We start from the raw sequence: 20624 nt of genomic DNA, 5'->3' as shown, positions 1-20624 counted from the left end.
CCCCAGATAGCACGGGGGGTACTTGGAGGAAAGGGTGAGCCATCAGCGCCGGCAGGGGAGACCCAGAAGAGGAGGTTGCACAGAGAGGTAAGTATAGCATGTTTATTATATTTTTAAAAATATCGTTTACAGGCACTTTAATTCTCTTTTCCTCCAAAGGTAATGAATGCCCCTTTGTCCTTTGTAATGACCTGAAAGTGTATAACTCTACACCAAGTTCACTATATGGACCACTTGCTGTATGTATTTATACATGTTGATTGTACCCCCACTGAATCTCTCCTTTTCCTTTTCTCAAGCGATAATTAATTCAGTTCCTCTAATCCTTCCTCATAGCTGAGCTCCTCCTTGCCTCTTATCAGTTTGGTTGCTCTTCTCTGCAGTTTTTCCAGTTCCCTGATATCCTTTTTGTGAACTGGTGTCCAAAACAGAACTGCATATTCCAGATGAGGTCTTACTAATGCTTTGTATAGGGGAAAAATTATATCTCACACAACATGCTAAATAAATGGAAGGCTCGTAAGATATGCACAGTGCATTTATAATACAACTGCCTGTTATATAGCATGCGCACTGTACTCGTGAGCAATTCTCTATCATTATGGTTGGGTAGATGAAAGGTTTGGACCTACACAGATATGTACAGCGAGCAAGCTGTTTCCTCTCATAAGGTCAGTTAACAGATAATCAAATAATTCTACATGAAAAACATGTAAGTACAGTTTGCATGTCATTGCTGCTCTTTAAATAGCCTTATAGAAAAGTGTATCCCACTGCAAAAAATGAAGGCAATGAACAGAATTGCAAGGTTTGCTTTCATGGTTATTAATATACTGAACACAAATTTATATTTCTTACCTTTATATAGACATCTCATTGGCACAGCAGCAGGACAGCAAGCCATTTTCTTCTATGACAAAAACACACAAAAATAAGACATTAGAGAAGTGATAGACAAATAGCATGTGTTCATATATTCTATGCCGATGACACCAAAATCTATCTCTCTACTCCTCACCTCACTCCTTCAGTCTTCTTTCACATTAATAACTTACTAACTGAAATATCAAAACAGATGTCACACCTAGGGTTGTCACCTTTTCGTCAAGCCAAACCCGAACACTTTAGTCACGCACGGCAGTATACAATATAGAATTGTAAAAGACATGGGACACCCTTCTGGGTGCCCCAAGAAGAGTAGTAATGTGGCGCCGTGATGAACAGTTTGTGTTTGGCCGAAAGGTCAGTTTGTCTCCAGTACAATCCCCCCAGGTCAGGGTGTCCCCCAGTATAATTCCATCGCCCATGTCAGTCTGTTTCCCAGTATTATCCCCCCCCAGGTCAGTCTGTCCCCCAATATATCCCCCCACATCAGTCTGTCCCCCAGTATATCCCCCCAGGTCAGTCTGTTCCCCAATATACCCCCCCAGGTCAGTTTGTCCCCCAGTATACCCCCCCCAGGTCAGTCTGTCCTCCATTATATCCCCCCCGGTCAGTCTGTCCTCCAGTATATCCCCCCCAGGTCAGTATGTCCTCCAGTATATCCGCCCCAGGTCAGTCTGCACTCCAGTATACCCCCTGAGGTCAGTCTGTCCTCCAATATATCCCCCCCAGGTCAGTATATCCTCCAGTATGTCCCCCCCAGGTCAGTATGTCCCCCAGTATATCCGCCCCAGGTCAGTATGTCCTCCAGTATATACCTCCAGGTCAGTCTGTACCAAGATAATTCTTCCCCCCCAGGTCAGTCTGTCCTCCTGTATATCCCCCCAGGTCAGTCTGTCCTCCGGTATATCCCCCCAGGTCAGTCTGTCCTCCAGTATATCCCCCCCCCAGGTCAGTCTGTCGTCCAGTATATCCCCCCAGGTCCATCTGTCCTCCAGTATATCCTCCCAGGTCAGTCTGTCCCCAGGATAATTCTGCCCCCCCAGGTCAGTCTGTCCTCCAGTATATCCCCCAGGTCAGTCTGTCCTCTAGTATAGTCCCCCAGGTCAATCTGTACCTCAATACATCCCTCAATACACCTCTGTACCTCAATACACCCCCCCCAAGTCAGTCTGTCCTGCAGTGTAATCCCCCCCCCCCCAGATCAGTCTGTAGCTCAGTACATTCCCCACAGGTATTCTGTAACTCAGTATAATCCCTCCCCCAGGTCAGTCTGTCCTCCAGTATATCCCCCCAGGTCAGTTTGCCCCCCCCCCCCAGGATAATTATGCCGCCCAGGTCTGTCTGACCTCCAGTATATCCCCCTAGGTCAGTCTGTCCTCCAGTATATCCCCCCAGGCAGTCTGTCCTCAATTATATCCCCCCAGGTCAGTCTGTCCTCCATTATATCCCCCTGGGTCAGTCTGTCCTCCAGTATATCCCCCCAGGTCAGTCTGTCCCCAGGATAATTTTGCCCCCCCAGGTCAGTCGGACCTCCAGTATATCCCCCCAGGTCAGTCTGTCCTCCAGTATATCCCCCCAGGTCAGTCTGTACTCCAGTATATCCCCCCCAGGTCAGTCTGTCCTCCATTATATCCCCCCCAGGGTCAGTCTGTCCTCCATTATATCCCCCCCCCAGGTCAGTCTGTCCTCCATTATATCCGCCCCCAGGTCAGTCTGTCCTCCATTATATCCCCCCCAGGTCAGTCTGTCCCCCAGTACATCCCCCAGGTCAGTCTGTCCCCCAGTACATCCCCCAGGTCAGTCTGTCATCGGGATAATTCTGCCCCCCAGGTCAGTCTGTCCTCCAGTATATCCCCCAGGTCAGTCTGTCCCCCAGTACATCCCCCAGGTCAGTCTGTCCCTCAGGATAATTCTGCCCCCCAGGTTAGTCTGTCAGTCTGTCCTCCAGTATAGTCCCCCAGGTCAATCTCCACCCCCCCCCCCCAGATCAGTCTGTAGCTCAGTACATTCCCCACAGGTAGTCTGTAACTCAGTATAATCCCTCCCCCCAGGTCAGTCTGTCCTCCATAATATCCCCCCAGGTCAGTCTGTCCTCCATCATATCCCCCCAGGTCAGTCTGTCCCCCAGGATAATTCTGTCCCCCAGGTCAGTCTGTCCTCCAGTATATCCCCTTAGGTCAGTCTGTCCCCAGGATCATTTTGCCCCCCAGGTCAGTCTGTCCCCCAGTATATCCCCCCAGGTCAGTCTGTCCTCCAGTATATCCCCCCAGGTCAGTCTGTCCTCCAGTATATCCCCCCCAGGTCAGTCTGTCCTCCAGTATATCCCCCCAGGTCAGTCTGTCCTCCAGTATATCCCCCCAGGTCAGTCTGTCCTCCAGTATATCCCCCCAGGTCAGTCTGTCCTCCAGTATATCCCCCCAGGTCAGCCTGTCCCCCAGTATATCCCCCCAGCTCAGGCTGTCCTCCAGTATATCCCCCCCAGGTCAGTCTGTCCTCCATTATATCCCCCCCAGGTCAGTTTGTCCTCCATTATATCCGCCCCCAGGTCAGTCTGTCCTCCATTATATCCTCTCCCCAGGTCAATCTCTCCCCCCCCCCCCCCCAGATCAGTCTGTATCTCAGTACATTCCCCACAGGTAGTCTGTAACTCAGTATAATCCCTCCCCCCAGGTCAGTCTGTCCTCCATTATATCCCCCCAGGTCAGTCTGTCCTCCATCATATCCCCCCAGGTCAGTCTGTCCCCCAGGATAATTCTGTCCCCCAGGTCAGTCTGTCCTCCAGTATATCCCCCTAGGTCAGTCTGTCCCCAGGATAATTTTGCCCCCCAGGTCAGTCTGTCCTCCAGTATATCCCCCCAGGTCAGTCTGTCCTCCAGTATATCCCCCCAGGTCAGTCTGTCCTCCAGTATATCCCCCCCAGGTCAGTCTGTCCTCCAGTATATCCCCCCAGGTCAGTCTGTCCTCCAGTATATCCCCCCAGGTCAGTCTGTCCTCTAGTATATCCCCCCAGGTCAGTCTGTCCTCCAGTATATCCCCCCAGGTCAGTCTGTCCTCCAGTATATCCCCCCAGGTCAGTCTGTCCTCTAGTATATCCCCCCAGGTCAGTCTGTCCTCCAGTATATCCCCCCAGGTCAGTCTGTCCCCCAGTATATCCCCCCAGGTCAGTCTGTCCTCCGGTATATCCCCCCAGGTCAGTCTGTCCTCCATTATATCCCCCCAGGTCAGTCTGTCCCCGAGGATAATTCTGCCCCCCAGGTCAGTCTGTCCTCCAGTATATCCCCCAGGTCAAGTATAGTCCCCAGGTCAATCTGTATCTCAGTACACCTCTGTACCTCAATACATCCCCCTCCCAAGTCAGTCTGTCCTGCAGTGTAATCCCCCCCATATCAGCCTGTAGCTCAGTACATTCCCCACAGGTAGTCTGTAACTCAGTATAATCCTTCCCCCTCCCAGGTCAATTTGTCCCCCAGTATAATCTTCCCTGTCATTTTCTATTCATTCACAAGCCAAAGCATAGTAAACATAGTTATATACTGTAAAGATAGGATATACTGGATGACAGACTAACCTGGGCGGCATAATTATCCTGGGGGGGGGGGCAGACTGACCTGGGGGGAGGGATTATACTGAGTTACAGAATACCTGTGGGGAATGTACTGAACTACAGACTGATCTGGGGGGGGGGGGGGAATTACACTGCAGGACAGACTGACTTGGGGGGGTGTATTGAGGTACAGAGGTGTATTGAGGGATGTATTGAGGTACAGATTGACCTGGGGGACTATACTAGAGGACAGACTGACCTGGGGGATATACTGGAGGACAGACTGATCTGGGGGATATACTGGAGGACAGACTGATCTGGGGGATATACTGGAGGACAGACTGATCTGGGGGATATACTGGAGGACAGACTGATCTGGGGGATATACTGGAGGACAGACTGATCTGGGGGGCAGAATTATCCTGGGGGACAGACTGACCTGGGAGGATATACTGGAGGACAGATGGACCTGGGGGGATATACTGGACGACAGACTACGTATTCCCATCCAGGAATACAGGAACCTCTCTCCCTCCAGTTACCACTTAAGGACCGAGCCTCTTTTTGAGATTTGTTGTTTACAAGTTAAAACTGTTTTTATGCTAGAAAATTACTTAGAATCCCCAAACATTACATCTTTTTTCCTAACACCCTAGAGAATAAAATGGCGATCATTGCAATACTTTCTGTCACACCGTATTTGCGCAGCGGTCTTACAAGCGCACTTTTTTTGGAAAAAAATACACTTTTTTGAATAAAAAAATAAGACAACAGTAAAGTTAGCCCAATTTTTTTTATATTGTGAAAGAAAATGTTACGCCGAGTAAATTGATACCCAACATGTCACGCTTCAAAATTGCGACAAACTTTTACCGTTAAAAATCTCCATAGGCAAAGTTTAAAAATTCTACAGGTTGCATGTTTTGAGTTACAGAGGAGGTCTAGGGCTAGAATTATTGCTCTTGCTCTAGTGATCGTGGCAATTCCTCACATGTGTGGTGTGCACACCGTTTTCATATGCGGGCGCAACTCACGTATGTGTTCGCTTCTGCATGCGAGCTCGGAGGGACAGTTTAAAAAAATTTAGTGTTTTTTTTCCTTATTTATTTATTTTACTTTTTTTTTTTTTTTTTTTTTTTTTTTTTTACACTGTTCTTTTAAAAAAAAAAATGTGTTACTTTTATTCCTATTACAACGAATGTAAACATCCCTTGTAATAGAAAAAAAGCATGACAGGACCTCTTAAATATGAGATCTGGGGTCAAAAAGACCTCAGGTCTCACATTTACACTGAAATGCAATAATTTTGGCATTGAAATTTTTTTTTATTTTTTAAATGGCCCTTTAAGAGCTATGGGCGGAAGTGACGTTTTGACGTCCCTGTCGCCCTGCAATGGAATGGAGACGGGTGGGGGCCATCTTCCCCTCACTCGTCTCCAGGGTGGGGGGCATCTTCCCCTTACTAGTCTTCCCCTCAGACGGGTGGGGGCCATCTTCCCCTCACTCGTCTCCATACCCAGCAAGGGAAAACATCCGGTCGCCTCCGCCGCTGCCGATGGCTCCGGTAAGCGGCGGAGGGCACAGAGCCCCTCTCCGCCGCCGATAAAAGTGATCTCATGGCGAATCCGCTGCAGAGACCACTTTTATCTTGAAGCGAACTGCCCGCTGAAGAAGAGGATACCGGGGTTATGGCAGCTAGCTGCTGCCATAACAGCGATATTCCTCTTGAAAATTAGGACGTATATCGGTGTGCGGCGGTCCGGAAGTGGTTAAAGGAGACCCCTGAATAATATGACTGCTGGGGGGTGATAAGAGGGGATCCCCACCCAGGAAGATAGGAACTCCCCTCTAGTTAAAGACCCCCAGCTGTGAGGACTGCAGAGGGGTGATGAAAAGGGACTCCAATCCAGGAATGTAGAAATCTCTCTCTCTTCCCCCTCCAGTTATAGGAGATCCCCAGCTTGGAGGATTGCAGGGGGGTAATAATAGGGGACCCCATCCAGGAAAATAGGAACTCCCCTCCCTCCCAAGTTAAAAAGAAGCCCAGCTGGGAGGATCTTGCTCACCCTCCTCTAGTAGAAAAAGTCCACTGACCAGGTAGACTGCAGGCAGCTGCCCCCTCCGTCCTCTTGAGAAAGTGAATAGTGTGTAGTGAGTGTGAACTGATCTAGAACCATACACATAAAGCAGCCCTGGAGGGGGAGAAAAGACTAGCAGAAGAGGAAGAAATCCCCAGTACAGCTCCGATGTCTGCGATGGAGCTCTGGGCAGTCACTAGGGTTGCCACCTTTTCACTTTTCACACTTTAGCGGCATGCAGCAATTTTTTTTTTTTTTTTTAGTATAAACCAGCCTTTCTCAACCTTTTCAACAAAGAGGAACCCTTGAAATAACTTTCCAGTCTCGGGAAAACCCTGCTAAAAATCTATAACTCATGATACATTTGTGTGACAGTCAGTGGGAAGAAAGCTCCTTACGCTTGTGGTCATTGGGAAGAATTACTCCCTTATGCTGAGTACACACGACCGGACTTTCCGTCAGAATAAACTCTGACGGTCTTTCCGACAGAGTTCCGCTGAAACGGACTTGCCTACACACAATCACACCAAAGTCCGATCGTTTAGAACGCGATGACGTACGATGGGGCTAGAAAAAGAAAGTTCAATAGCCAGTAGCCAATAGCTGCCCTTGCATCGTTTTTGGTCCGTCGGAATAGCATACAGACAAACGGTTTTCCCCATAGGAACTGATTCCATCGGAAAGATTTGAAACATGTTCTATTTCTAGGTCCATCAGAATTTTCGAAAGAAATAGTCAGATGAAGCCCACACACGATTGGAATGTCTGATGGAATGATTCCATCGGACCTTTTCTGCCAGAAAGTCCGGTCGTGTGTATGCGGCATTACAGATACACTATATTGTCAAAAGTATTGGGACACCTGCCTTTACACACATATGAACTTTAATGGCATCCCAGTCTTAGTCCGTAGGGTTCAATCTTGAGTTGGCCCACCCTTTGCAGCTATAACAACTCTTATGGCTCATACACATGATCGGATTTTCTGACAACAAATGTTGGATGTGAGCTTGTTGGCGGAAAGTCCAACCGTGTGTATACTCCATCGAACATTTGTTGTCGGACTTTCCGCCAACAAATGTTGGCTAGCAGGTTATCGAATTTTCCGCCAACAAATGTTTGTTGTCGGACTTTCCGATCGTGTGTACACAAGCCCGTCAGACAAAAGTCCACACATGCTCGGAATCAAGTACGCGCCAGAGATATAACTATCGTTCGTAATGGAGATATCACGTACGTCTTTTACGTCACTAAGTTCATAATTGTTGGCCAACATTTGTGTGACCGCGTGTATGCAAGACAAGTTGGAGCCAATATCCTTCGAACAAAAATCCACAGTTTTGTTGTTGGAAAGTCCGATCGTGTGTACGGGGCATTAGAGCGGAGACTGCGAGCCAGGCCTTCTTGTCAAACATCAATGCTGACCTCACAAATGCACTTCTTGAAGAATGGTCAAACATTCCCATAGACACACTCCTAAACCTTGTGGATGGCCTTCCCAGAAGAGTTGAAGCTGTTATAGCTGCAAAGGGTGGGCCAACTCAATACTGAACCCTACGGACTAATGCCCCATACACACGGCCGGACTTTGTTCGGACATTCCGACAACAAAATCCTAGGATTTTTTTCGACGGATGTTGGCTCAAACTTGTCTTGCATACACACGGTCACACAAAGTTGTCGGAAAATCCGATCGTTCTGAACGCAGTGACGTAAAACACGTACGTCGGGACTATAAACGGGGCAGTGGCCAATAGCTTTCATCTCTTTATTTATTCTGAGCATGCGTGGCACTTTGTCCATCGGATTTGTGTACACACGATCGGAGTTTCCGACAACGGATTTTGTTGTCAGAAAATTTTATCTCCTGCTCCCCAACTTTGTGTGTCAGAAAATCCGATGGAAAATGTCCGATGGAGCCCACACACGATCGGAATTTCTGACAACACGCTCCGATCGGACATTTTCCATCGGAAAATCCGACCGTGTGTACGGGGCATAAGACTGGGATGCCATTAAAGTTCATGTGCGCGTAAAGGCAGGCGCCCCAATACTTTTGACAATATAGCGTAGCTAAAAAGGTCAATGATCTCACTGGGAACTTATATGAGAGGCAGAAATTGCTCATTGCTCAAGGAACCCCTAGCAACCTCTGGAGGAACCCTGGTTGAGAAACCTTGGTATAAACTATACATATATTTTGCTATTAAATAACATTTCTAACCATATGAAGTTAATAAGAAGAGTCCCCCTTTACAACAGAGGCCACAGAGTTCCCCTTTTACATCTGAACTCGCAGAGTTCCCTTTCACTGTAAGAAGGGACTCTGCAGACTCTGATGTAAGGGAGAACTCTGGGGACTCTTACATAAGGAATGCTCTGGGAACCCTGATTTAAGGGGGAATACTGAGAACTCTGATGTACGGAGAGGACTCTGATGTAAGGGGGAACACTGTGGCCTCAGGTGTAAAGGGGAACTCTGATGTAAGGGGTGCTCTGAGAACCCTGATTCACCTTACTGTACTCACTCAGAGGCAGGAGAGAGAAGGGGGAGGCTTCAGTCACAGACAGGGATGGATGGTGAGCTCACTCACCCCTTGGCAGTCAGCACCTCTCGTCCAGATACATCTGAGGCTGCTGAACTTCAAATTTCCAGCCCACACTTTCCTTTTCTGAGGAGTGTGGGCAGACCCAAAAGGGGTAGGGCCGGTAGGAAGAGGTGCAGATCGAGCCCTCTCGCCTCTCCCGTCTGTATGTGTGTTGGGGGGGGGGGGGTTGTTAGTGCTGGCTTTGGGCAGCATTTAAGAGAGTGTAAAAATGGCGGTCATTGCAATACTTTCTGTCACACCGTATTTGCGCAGCGGTCTTACAAACGCACTTTTTTGGAAAAAAATACACTTTTTTGAATAAAAAAATAAGACAACAGTAAAGTTAGCCCAATTTTTTTTATATTGTGAAAGAAAATGTTACGCCGAGTAAATTGATACCCAACATGTCACGCTTCAAAATTGCGACAAACTTTTACCGTTAAAAATCTCCATAGGCAACTTTTAAAAATTCTACAGGTTGCATGTTTTGAGTTACAGAGGAGGTCTAGGGCTAGAATTATTGCTCTTGCTCTACTGATCGTGGCAATTCCTCACAAGTGTGGAGTGCACACCGTTTTCATATGCGGGCGCAACTCACGTATGTGTTCGCTTCTGCACGTGAGCTCGGCGGGACGGGGTGCGTTTAAAAAAATTTTGGTTTTTTTTCCTTATTTATTTTACTTTTTTGTTTAATTTTTTATTTTTACACTGTTCTTTAAAAAAAAAATTGTGTTACTTTTATTCCTGTTACAAGGAATGTAAACATCCCTTGTAATAGAAAAAAAGCATGACAGGACCTCTTAAATATGAGATCTGGGGTAAAAAAGACCTCAGGTCTCACATTTACACTAAAATGCAATAATTTCGGCATTTAAATTTTTTTTTATTTTTTAAATGGCCCTTTAAGAGCTATGGGCGGAAGTGACGTTTTGACGTCGCTTCCGCCCTGCAATGGTATGGAGACGGGTGGGGGCCATCTTCCCCTCACTCATCTCCAGGGTGGGGGGCATCTTACCCTTACTAGTCTTCCCCTCAGATGGGTGGGGGCCAGCGAATCCGCTGCAGAGACCACTTTTATCTTGAAGCGGACTGCCCGCTGAAGAAGAGGATACCGGGGTTATGGCAGCTAGCTGCTGCCATAACAACGATATTCCTCTTGAAAATTAGGACGTATATCAGTGTGCGGCGGTCCGGAAGTGGTTAAAGGAGACCCCTGAATAATATGACTGCTGGGGGGTGATAAGAGGGGATCCCCACCCAGGAAGATAGGAACTCCCCTCTAGTTAAAGACCCCCAGCTGTGAGGACTGCAGTGGGATGATGAAAAGGGACTCCAATCCAGGAATATCGAAATCTGCAAAGGGTGGGCCAACTCAATACTGAACCCTACGGACTAAGACTGGGATGCCATTAAAGTTCATGTGCGCGTAAAGGCAGGCGCCCCAATACTTTTGACAATATAGCGTAGCTAAAAAGGTCAATGATCTCACTGGGAACTTATATGAGAGGCAGAAATTGCTCATTGCTCAAGGAACCCCTAGCAACCTCTGGAGGAACCCTGGTTGAGAAACCTTGGTATAAACTATACATATATTTTGCTATTAAATAACATTTGTAACCATATGAAGTTAATAAGAAGAGTCCCCCTTTACATCAGAGGCCACAGAGTTCCCCTTTTACATCTGAACTCGCGGAGTTCCCTTTCACTGTAAGGGGGATTCTGCAGACTCTGATATAAGGGAGAACTCTGGGGACTCTTACATAAGGAATGCTCTGGGAACCCTGATTGAAGGGGGAATACTGAGAACACTGATGTACGGAGAGGACTCTGATGTAAGGGGGAACACTGTGGCCTCAGGTGTAAAGGGGAACTCTGATGTAAGGGGTGCTCTGAGAACCCCGATTCACCTTACTGTACTCACTCAGAGGCAGGAGAGAGAAGGGGGAGGCTTCAGTCACAGACAGGGATGGATGGTGAGCTCACTCACCCCTTGGCAGTCAGCAACTCTCGTCCAGATATATCTGAGGCTGCTGAACTTCAAATTTCCAGCCTGCACTTTCCTTTTCTGAGGAGTGTGGACAGACTGAGCCCTCTCTCCTCTCCCGTCTGTATGTGTGTTGGGGGGGGGGGGGGGGATTGTTAGTGCTGGCTTTGGGCAGCATTTAAGAGAGTGTAACAGACTATCTCAGCTTAGGCAACTGCAGCCAGAAACCCTGCTGGGAAGCCATAGTCCGGTCTGAATAATGTGTCCGGGTTTCAGGCAGTCGGAAACCTGGGCGCATGATTCCAAACCCAAACTGTCCGGGTGAATCCCAGACAGATGGCAACCCTAGCCGTCACTGCTACTTCTACTACTGTCTGTGTTCTCCACACCGCTGAAGCCATTCTCTCTTCACTCACAAGATCTCTGTACAAGGGGGAGGCTGGAGGATGCAGAGAGGAGACGGGGATGCTGAAGCATGTGCACTATGCCGTGAGTTAAAGCTCCGCCTTCCCTGAGCCGACAGTAAGAGAGAGGAGGATTGGTGCAGCCAGCCTGCCACTGATGTGTCTGGGGCTCGAGCGGGCAGAAACCCGAGCAGAGGTTTCAAAACCCATACTGCCCGGGTGAGTCCCGGACAGGTGGCAACCCTAGTCACACCACTTCCTCAAACTAAATCTTTGTACAACCAAGCTGATAATATCCCCCACCGCCTGTGCACTCTTCCCTGACTTTTTCATAAAAGATCAACCACACAACTATCAGTACCTTCCCTCACCCCCCTAGGGGACTAAGTGTAATCCTGGACTCTGACCTGTCCTTTCAGCTCCAAATCCAGTCCCTGTCCAAATCTTGTAGACTTCACCTCCGTAACATCTAATTCACTCCTTTCTAACTAATGAAACCACCAAGCTCCTCATTCTCTCCCCTGTTATCTCTCGCCTTGACTATTGCAACTTCCTTATCATCGGTCTACCTCTCCATAGGCTATCCCCTCTTCAGTCTATCATGAAGGTGGCTGCCAGACTCCTCTACCTTCCAACCGCTCAGTGTCTGCTACCCCTCTCTGTCAATCCCTCCATTGGCTTACGATTGCCCAGCAAAATTGATTTAAAAATAATAACAACATACAAAGCCATTCATGACTCTAGCCTGGACTACATCACCAACTTGTCTCCAAATATCACCCAAACTGTCCTTTCCGTTCCTCCTAAGGCCTCTTGCTCGCTAGCCCCCTTGTCTCCTCCTTCCATGTTCATCTCCAGGACCTCTCCAGAGCCTCTCCCATTCTCTGGAACTCTCTACCTCAATTTGTCCATCAATCACTTATGCAAATGAATGGACTACAAAAGCCCTGCAACTGCATGTAATGTGTGCAGCTTTCGGCAGGGCGCTGTGGGCTTTCAATGGTTAAAACAGGCATCCAAGAGGTGACTTATTGCCTTATTGCAATAGTCAAGGCGAGAGATAACAAGGGAGAGAATGAGGAGCTTGGTGGTTTCTTTAGTTCAAAAGGGGTGAATTTTAGAGATGTTACAGCTTGCCGAACATGACCTACGGTAATATTTTTGCCAGACCACACTGTGACCGCATGTACTAGCTTGTGGTTTGGCCTAATGCCGCGTACACACGGTCGGACTTTTCGTCTACAAAAGTCCAACGGACGCCGACGGACTAAAGCTGGCTGGTAATCCGATCGTGTGTGGGCTTCTCCGGACTTTCAGCAGACTTTTTCAGCCTCAAATCCGACGGACTTTAGATTTGAAACATGCTTCAAATCTTTACGTCGTAACTACGACGGACCCCGAAATCTGCTCGTCTGTGTGCTAGTCCGACGGACAAAAACCCATGCTAGGGCAGCTATTGGCTACTGGCTATGAACTTCCTTATTTTAGTCCGGTGTACGTCATCACGTACGAATCCGTCGGACTTTTGTGTGGTCGTGTGTAGGCAAGTCCGTTCGTTAGAAAGTCTGCTGCAAGTCCGCCGAAAGTCCGCCGGAAGTCTGTCGGACAGGCTGTCGGACTTTTGTAGACGAAAAGTCCGACCGTGTGTACGCGGCATTACAGTGACGCTGACTTTGCTTCAACTTTCCAGCAACCTTTTTTTTTTTTTTTTTTTAGTAAAGTGGAACTAAACTGTATCAGAGCACTACAAACTGAGAATTGAATCCTATTTTAATATTCAAAGCAAACTACCCCCATCCATCAATGTCTCCATGTTTTTTTTTAAAACACCCCGCTAGCATTTCTAGCCACAGCCATCTTGAGTAAGGGCAGATCATTCATGTAGCATTTACTTCCTGGAATCCATTTACTCTTAGCTCAGGCATGCAGACAAGAGGGTGCTTAGCTGAGAAAATACCTTCTCCCCTCCTCCAGATGAAAGAAAAAGATACCCATGAAGACTCCTGGGATGTATGACATCAATTTGGCCAAGGCCAGAAACCAGGAAGCAACTGAAGAAATAAAAAAAAAAAAAAAAAAAAGGAGTAAAACAAGAAAAATATATTATATCTTCCTATCTATTTACTAATGCTAGCAGCATAAAGAAAAAAAACTAGTTCATGCTAATTGAGAGACTTTAGTTCCACTTAAAATAAAATCCAGCCTTGAGTTGTACATAGCTCTGTCACACAGCAAAGCCATTTTCAATCCCTACACCCAGCCTGTGACTGCACAGAAAAACGAGAAGCATCAGACATCATCTCTGTCACTCTGCCTTCTCCTCCTATCAACATGCTCCCACACTGCAGCACAACTAATTGGCACCCCGTGCTCCATCTCCCTGACCTCTGCTGTACAGGAGATTGCAAAAGGCTTATGACAATCAAATTCAGGTACTTACACTGCTTGCAGGTTTAAAAAAAGGCACAATACAAACACTCCTGTGAGTGCTACTGGTAGGAAAGGCCCTCAGAGATGTAAATCTATGTGTGGGCTCAAAACAGGCTTTTCTTCAATCTTGTCAATACAAACAGTCACTGCCACTGGACACCACCACACTGCATGCTACACCGTCATTGCTACCCACTTCAGTTTGGGGTAACCAGTACTAAAACAGAAGCAAAAGAAGAAGGTGCACCGGCCTACTGCAATACCATAAAAACTCTTTATTGAATAAAACCAAATGTCAATGTACTATCCTTAAAAAGCGCTCACTGGACCCCACCAATCTTAACCTACGCTCCATCTCCTTACTATCCTTCTCCTCCAAACTCCTTAAAAGACTGGTCTACAACCAACTGAGCAACCATCTGACTATGAACAAACTTCTCGATCCCCTTCAGTCCGGATTTCACCCTTAACCAGCTACTAACGACTAAAACCAATGGGCACTATTCTGTACTACTTCTTCTGCTGCCTTTGATACAGTGGACCATCCCCTCCTCCTCAAAAAACTCCACTACTTAGGTCTTCGTGACTGTACTCTTCGCTGGTTCTCATCCTACCTATCCCACCGCTCCTCCAGTGTCACTTACAACTCTACTTCCTCCTCTCCTCTTCCTTTCTTCATCGGGGTCCCCCAAGGTTCTGTTCTTGGACCTCTCCTTTTCTCAATCTACACCTCCTCCCTGGGTCAGTTGATTGCCTCCCATGGCTTTCAATATCATCTTTACACAGACGGCACCCAAATCTACCTCTCCACCCCCCAACTCACTCCATTTGTCTCCTCACACATCACCAATTACTAATAGGTATATCATCCTGGATGTCACATCACTTCCTCAAACTCAACCTATCCAAAAACGAGCGCATGATATTTCCTCCCCCCACGTGCCACTTCCCCTGATTTCTCTGTCAAAATCAACAGCTCAACTATCAACCTGTCCCCCCACGCCAAGGTCCTAGGTGTAATCCTGTACTTTGAACTATCCTTTCGGCCCCACATCCAATCACTGTCCAAAGCTTGCCGCCTCAACCCCAGCAACATCTCCAAGATACACCCCCTTCTTAACTAATGTCACCACAAAGCTTCTAATACACTCCCCGTTCATCTCTCGCCTCTATTACTGCAACTCCCTCCTCATTGACTTAAATCATCTAAATAGGCCATCCCCCTTCAGTCCATCATGAACGCTGTTGCCAGGCTCATCCACCTTACAAACCACTCGGCGTCTGCTACCCCTCTCTACAAAACCCTTAATTGGCTGCCAATCAACCAACAAAATAAATTTAGGATACTAACAGTAACTTACAAAGCTATTCACAACCTGGCCCCCAGCTACATCTCTAATCCGGTCTCAAAATACCAACCTCCTCGTCCTCTACGATCCTCCCAAGACCTCCTGCTCTCTAGCACCCTTGTCACCTCATCCAATGCTTGCCTCCAGGACTTCTTCTGAGCCTCTCCCATCTTCTGAGGGAGAAAACACAGAGGCGCCACTCTAAGAGCAGTAAACGTTGAATTTTTAATGAGCAAATTGTGCATATATACTCACAAGAGTAGGATAAAAAGAAGCATGTCAAGAGTGGGTAAATAAATATCCGGGAGGGAGTCCATCCGTGGCCGTCCATCCGTGGCTGTGCACTGGTGAAGTGGAGCGGGTTGCGCCGGTGGTTGCCCGCGTTTCGGCATTGGCTCCTGCTGCTGTGAACCAAATCCTGTGAAGAGGGAGGGAGGGGCAGGGCCAAGCCACACTGTATGTGTCTATAGACACACAGCCTGGCTTATATTCAAGCCCGCACGAGCTCCCATACCCTCAAAGCAAGCAGCTTGTTATGGGGGCACTCAGAAGAAAGCAGGAGCCAAGATCACCAGCGGGATACCCTAGAGAAAACCATAGCACAGAGCAGGCAAGTAAAACATCTTTACTGTTTAAAAAAAAAGAACTTTTCCAACTGTTATAAACAGCATTTTGCATTTGACAGATGGTACTGTCCCATCAAACACATGTGAACGAGCCCTACAGATGTTATCTCTGCCAGTGTTCATCCTCATAACAGACTATGCATGAAAATGCAAGGTCTGCTTATCTTTTAACCCCCCCTTTCCCCAAGAACAACATAGAGTTACATATAAAATGACATGAAAATTGAAAAATATCTGGCTTTTGCTCATAGCACCAAGATATGCATGATGTCATTAGGCCATCCAGCAGGATTCCAGGAAAGCTGGAGATCCCAAATCACATGAAAAGGCCCAATTTTAAGGTCTGCTTATTAAGTATTAGTGAACTTCTAAATCAATCTGCTAAAAAAAAAAAAAAAAAAAAAAGTGAATTGCTGATTATCTAAAATCTTGCAAGATGCTTCAGCACCGTGCAAGAACATCTTCATGGACATTTTGGGATTCTTAACATTCCCATGATCTCTCCAGAAAGATAATGATGCCAATCTGGGTGTAAGGTAAATATATATTTTACACTTTTGTCAAATTTTTTTAAGCTGAACTCCAGCCTTGCCTTCAGTTTTACACAGTTGTATAGGCTCCTTTCCTGTACTACATTTGCTTAACCTAAATTTAATTGCACACTGTTAGCTTCTCCCAGCGTCCATTAAAAGCTGCATCAAGTCAAATAGAGCCCACCCCATTTCCTGCCTGGAGAACATCCAGCATCATCTAGCCTAAGGGTTGGTAACCCATTGATCGCATGATCAACTGATCATGGGTAGGTTACTGGTAGACCACAATCCTTTTTTGCCAGCCCCTGGAACCTAGACAGGAGGGCAGTGGGCAGCATTTACGAGTACTGATCCCCTTTCATCCTGCAGCTACTGAAAGCCGCCTCTTCTCTCTCCCTCCCCTCGACATTCAGTGCTACAGGGGGAAAGAGGATTGGTTTACATAAATGCCACCCCTCCTGTTCTTCATCTTTCAGCTGCCCGGTCCTTCCCCATGTGCTCCCTGTGTCCCAACCCCTCCCCCCCCCCCCAGTGCTGCCAGCTTCCCTCATTTCCTCTCCTGCTGCTTCGGAGGATGTTTTTTAGGATGGAAAGCTGGGGAAGGCACCAGTAAATATGTAATTTACCATCTCTTCCTTTTCTACATGAGCACAGTGAATGATTGGTACTGATCGTGTCTGTGTCCATTCATAATGTGAGCATAGTAAACTGCTATGCTTCAGTTTGTGAATGAACAGGAAGCCGCTCAGTACAGAGCACTTTCCATTAATTTACTGTACAGTGCAGCTGAGGATGCAGAGAAAAGGACAGGGGAATCTTTGTCCTCAGTCCCTTTCTCTGTCTCAAAAGTGAGATATCAGGGCTCTGTTTAGATCCCTGATACTTCACCAAAGACCCACAACGGGGCTCCTAAAAAAATACTAAAAAAAATATAACAAATAATATTGTAAAAAATAAAAATACCCTACCCCTGATCTGGCCCTTTCCCCCCAGCATCACTGTCCACGGCCCCTCAATTTATAGCAGAAGCAGAGTGTGATTTACCATGTCAGTTTCTCATCTTTCGTACAGGGAAAGGTATGTTACTCTTTTTTGATCAAAACATCACAGCAATGTTCAGATGCATTCTTCCTATTTCATTCACTGGATTTCCAGCACATTCACATATGGTGGCTCAGCATCACATGTGCTCTATGAATAAGCCCACTCAGGGTGAAATACAACAGAGCAGTGTAGCTTAAGGTGGGGACCAAGGACGGCCAGTGGTATATTTCTTTGGGGGGGGGGGGGGGCGGAAAACAGTGCATAAACCCACCCTCTTGGTCGGTTGGTCAGTCACCCGCAACACTTACCCCGGGCGGCACTTCCCTCCGGGCGATGGGCGGCCAGCTTCTCCTGCATCTCCTCCTATCACGGCAGTGTCCTCGTCATGCGTCTTCTCCTCAGCATCACAACGGTGTCCTCGTCGTGTGTCTCCTCCCTCCTCCCTTGGCCAATAGGGAGCTTCTCCTTTCGGCCGATCGGGAGACGGGTCTCAGGTTCCTGGTTCCTGATTGGCCAGGAGGCAGAGTCAGTGTGACAATAGCGAATATTCACTCTCTATTTTCACACAACTGTGTGGGCTTTGGGCGCGCTGAGCCCACCCTTTTTTTGAAGCCTATTAGAACCTCTGGCTCTAATCACGTGCTTCAAAAAAAAAAATCCCCCATTGGAATCCATGTGTCTGGCGTCCTGCATGTAGATCAGGGGGGTGGCGCCCGTGAGCCCCCTATCGACCAGGCCACCACTGGTGGGGACTGTGTCTGGAAGCCCGTTTCATTGAATAAATCGCATGGCTTGACATCTACAGGGTGCGGCTTCGTTTTCCCCCCCACTGTTATTCCAAGTGAGATGAGCTATTGGAGGCCAGTACGTGGTACAAATAAGGACCGGAGGATCATACATGAAGTTTGGAGCAGTGTAGCATTCTTTTGACTTCCTGTAACTAATATGTAGTTATTACCTCTCAGAGATCACATTACTCCCTCTGACTATGCCTTTATCTGCTTTCCTCATCAGAAGGATGGTGGCCTTTTTGTTCAGGCATCATCCAGCATCTCTGTCCTGCAGTCAGCTGCTGTCATATTGAGAAGAGCCTGTACATCATGGCACCTGAGCTGTCCATGGCTTGGGTTCACAAATGTCTGGTTCAGATCAGTGCCCTGGTGCAGCTTCTCACCATGTGACTTTTACTAAAAAACAGGGGCGTTGCTAGGTCTACAAAAGATCTGGGGCTAGAGCTCATAGCAGCGTAGTAAAGAAAGTCATACGCTTGGGCGGGCATACACATATATAATATATGTGTGTGTGTATCCACTTACATCAGGGTTCCCAGAGAGCCCCCCTTACATTCGGGTCCCCAGAGAGCCTTCCCCTTAAATCAGGGTCCCCAGAGAGCCTCCCCTTAAATCAGGGTCCCCAGAGAGCCTCCCCTTAAATTAGGGTCCCCAGAGAGCCTCCCCCCTGCATCAGGGTCCCCAGAGAGCCCCCCCACTTACATCAGGGTCCCGAGAGAGTCTCCCCTCCCCTTGGGGACCCCTGCAGAGACTCGGGGCTATGGATCCCAGATTCAGGGCTATAGCCCCAAAAGCAGCCCCCTAGCGATGCCACTGCTAAAAAAGTATCTTATTTGTCTCACAAAAATGTTTCTCACTTTATTCTTCACCTTAGTATATGTAAAAGCCCAATTTTGGCCACATAAATAAATTGTCCTTGACCATCCTCCCTCGCAAGGTATATAAAAAAAGATCTTTTGCTAGTTTTAGGTTCTGGTTATAACAACTGGTCCACCAAGCAGCTTTCCTCCATGTTCTTGCCCCCCCCCCCCCCCCTTCACTAACATTATCATGCGCGCACTGTAATCTAGCAGGACCAGCAGCCACATCTTCATGGTGGGATATGGCTGTTGAGTGCTATCCACATTCCATTTTGAGGATCACCAGCTGTCATGGGACAATGAGGTGAATAAGGGGCAGGGGCAGTATTGCTTTTTCTCTTTTAGTGGACAGAGTTATGATGAAATCCATATATTGCCTCTCTATAAAGAGTTAACAGACTTCTTTTTTGATGTTCGTGTTATCTTCGGACACACGGCACTGAGCCATATGGCACAGAAGTAACCGCTTACAAAATACTTTTAGTATGCAGGTTTTCATTTACTTTTACATTTTTTGTTAGCAGATATTGTGTCTGTAGAGGCACGATGACCTTTTCTTAGCTACACAAGCTTCAAATTTTTACATTCTGATCTGTCGTAACATACAAAAAAAAAGAAGCTAACTGGCTGCTATGTGTCAAAACAGCGGGATTAAGTAACCACACGAGTGGAGAGAGTTTTCTAAGCAAAGTGGATGATTGCCAAGCTTAGTGAGTAATATGAAGCAGTGTCTTCAATCACCTTATCATATGTAAGCAAAGATCCATTCAATGTGCACACAGCCTTACTTTATTTACTAAGTACTGTACAGTAGGCTGAAAATTCTCCACTCGTATTGTGAATCAACCTCATAATGCGCTGTCATATTGAGTCACGCATAATGTCATTTGTTTTGGCAGCCAATACACTATGCTACTTTTGCACTAAGATTTCCTGTCGTTATGTATATTGTAACATAGGGAGCCTGTGATTCACAAGCCAGCCGCTTGTAAAAGTAAAACAGTCTTTAATGTTTTCAAAATCAAGCAGCTTTCTTCAGTAAAAGTAAACTGAAACAATCCATAATTCTGGTGCACAGAAAACAACACAGAGGCTCACTGCCAATATGTTAGTCCCGCACCAGGGTTTTTAGGGTTCCCGTCTGCTTCGCCCTGCCACCAAGGCCACAGGAGTTAAGCAAGCAGCCTCAGTTTCCAGACAGTCCATACTTTCACGCAGCTGTGAACCACTCCGCTCTACCTCACAGACAGATGCTGACTCCTTGCTGCTTTTTTCATGCTTTCTTTGCAGGCAGGTTAAAGTAGATAGAAGTCCTGTGGCGTAGTGAAACTCACTCACAAAAACGTAAGACCCGGTGCAAAAAAAAGTGTGCACCCAAAAGATAGAACACAAAAAAGTGCACAGGGTGTACACATGGTCCTCCTCCAAAGAGAAAAGACCCTTGCCCTGATCCCCTGTGGCATAAGGCTCCTGACAGGGACTGGGGTACTCACTGGTCCACCTGGCCA

At 47.2% G+C, this 20624-nt stretch overlaps 2 protein-coding genes across 5 annotated transcripts in view; one reads left to right on the top strand and one right to left on the bottom strand.

The window, feature by feature from the left end:
- Positions 1 to 20624, top strand: part of TEX12 (testis expressed 12) — a 220867-nt gene that overhangs the window by 28586 nt on the left and 171657 nt on the right. The window lies entirely within an intron of this gene.
- LOC141111118 (interleukin-18-like) overlaps positions 1 to 20624 on the bottom strand; it is a 91459-nt gene that overhangs the window by 31919 nt on the left and 38916 nt on the right. For all 3 annotated transcript variants that reach the window (XM_073603148.1, XM_073603150.1, XM_073603147.1), the window contains exon 3: positions 859 to 910. In XM_073603148.1, coding sequence (XP_073459249.1) covers positions 859 to 904 — 46 coding nt within the window. In that variant the 5' untranslated portion in view covers positions 905 to 910. The remainder of the gene's footprint in view (positions 1 to 858; positions 911 to 20624) is intronic.

Source organism: Aquarana catesbeiana, linkage group LG10, assembly GCF_042186555.1.
Source record: "Aquarana catesbeiana isolate 2022-GZ linkage group LG10, ASM4218655v1, whole genome shotgun sequence".
Classification (NCBI taxonomy): Eukaryota; Metazoa; Chordata; class Amphibia; order Anura; family Ranidae; genus Aquarana; species Aquarana catesbeiana.
The sequence above is the reverse complement of the archived record's forward strand: the minus strand, read 5'-3'. Positions and strand labels throughout refer to the sequence as shown.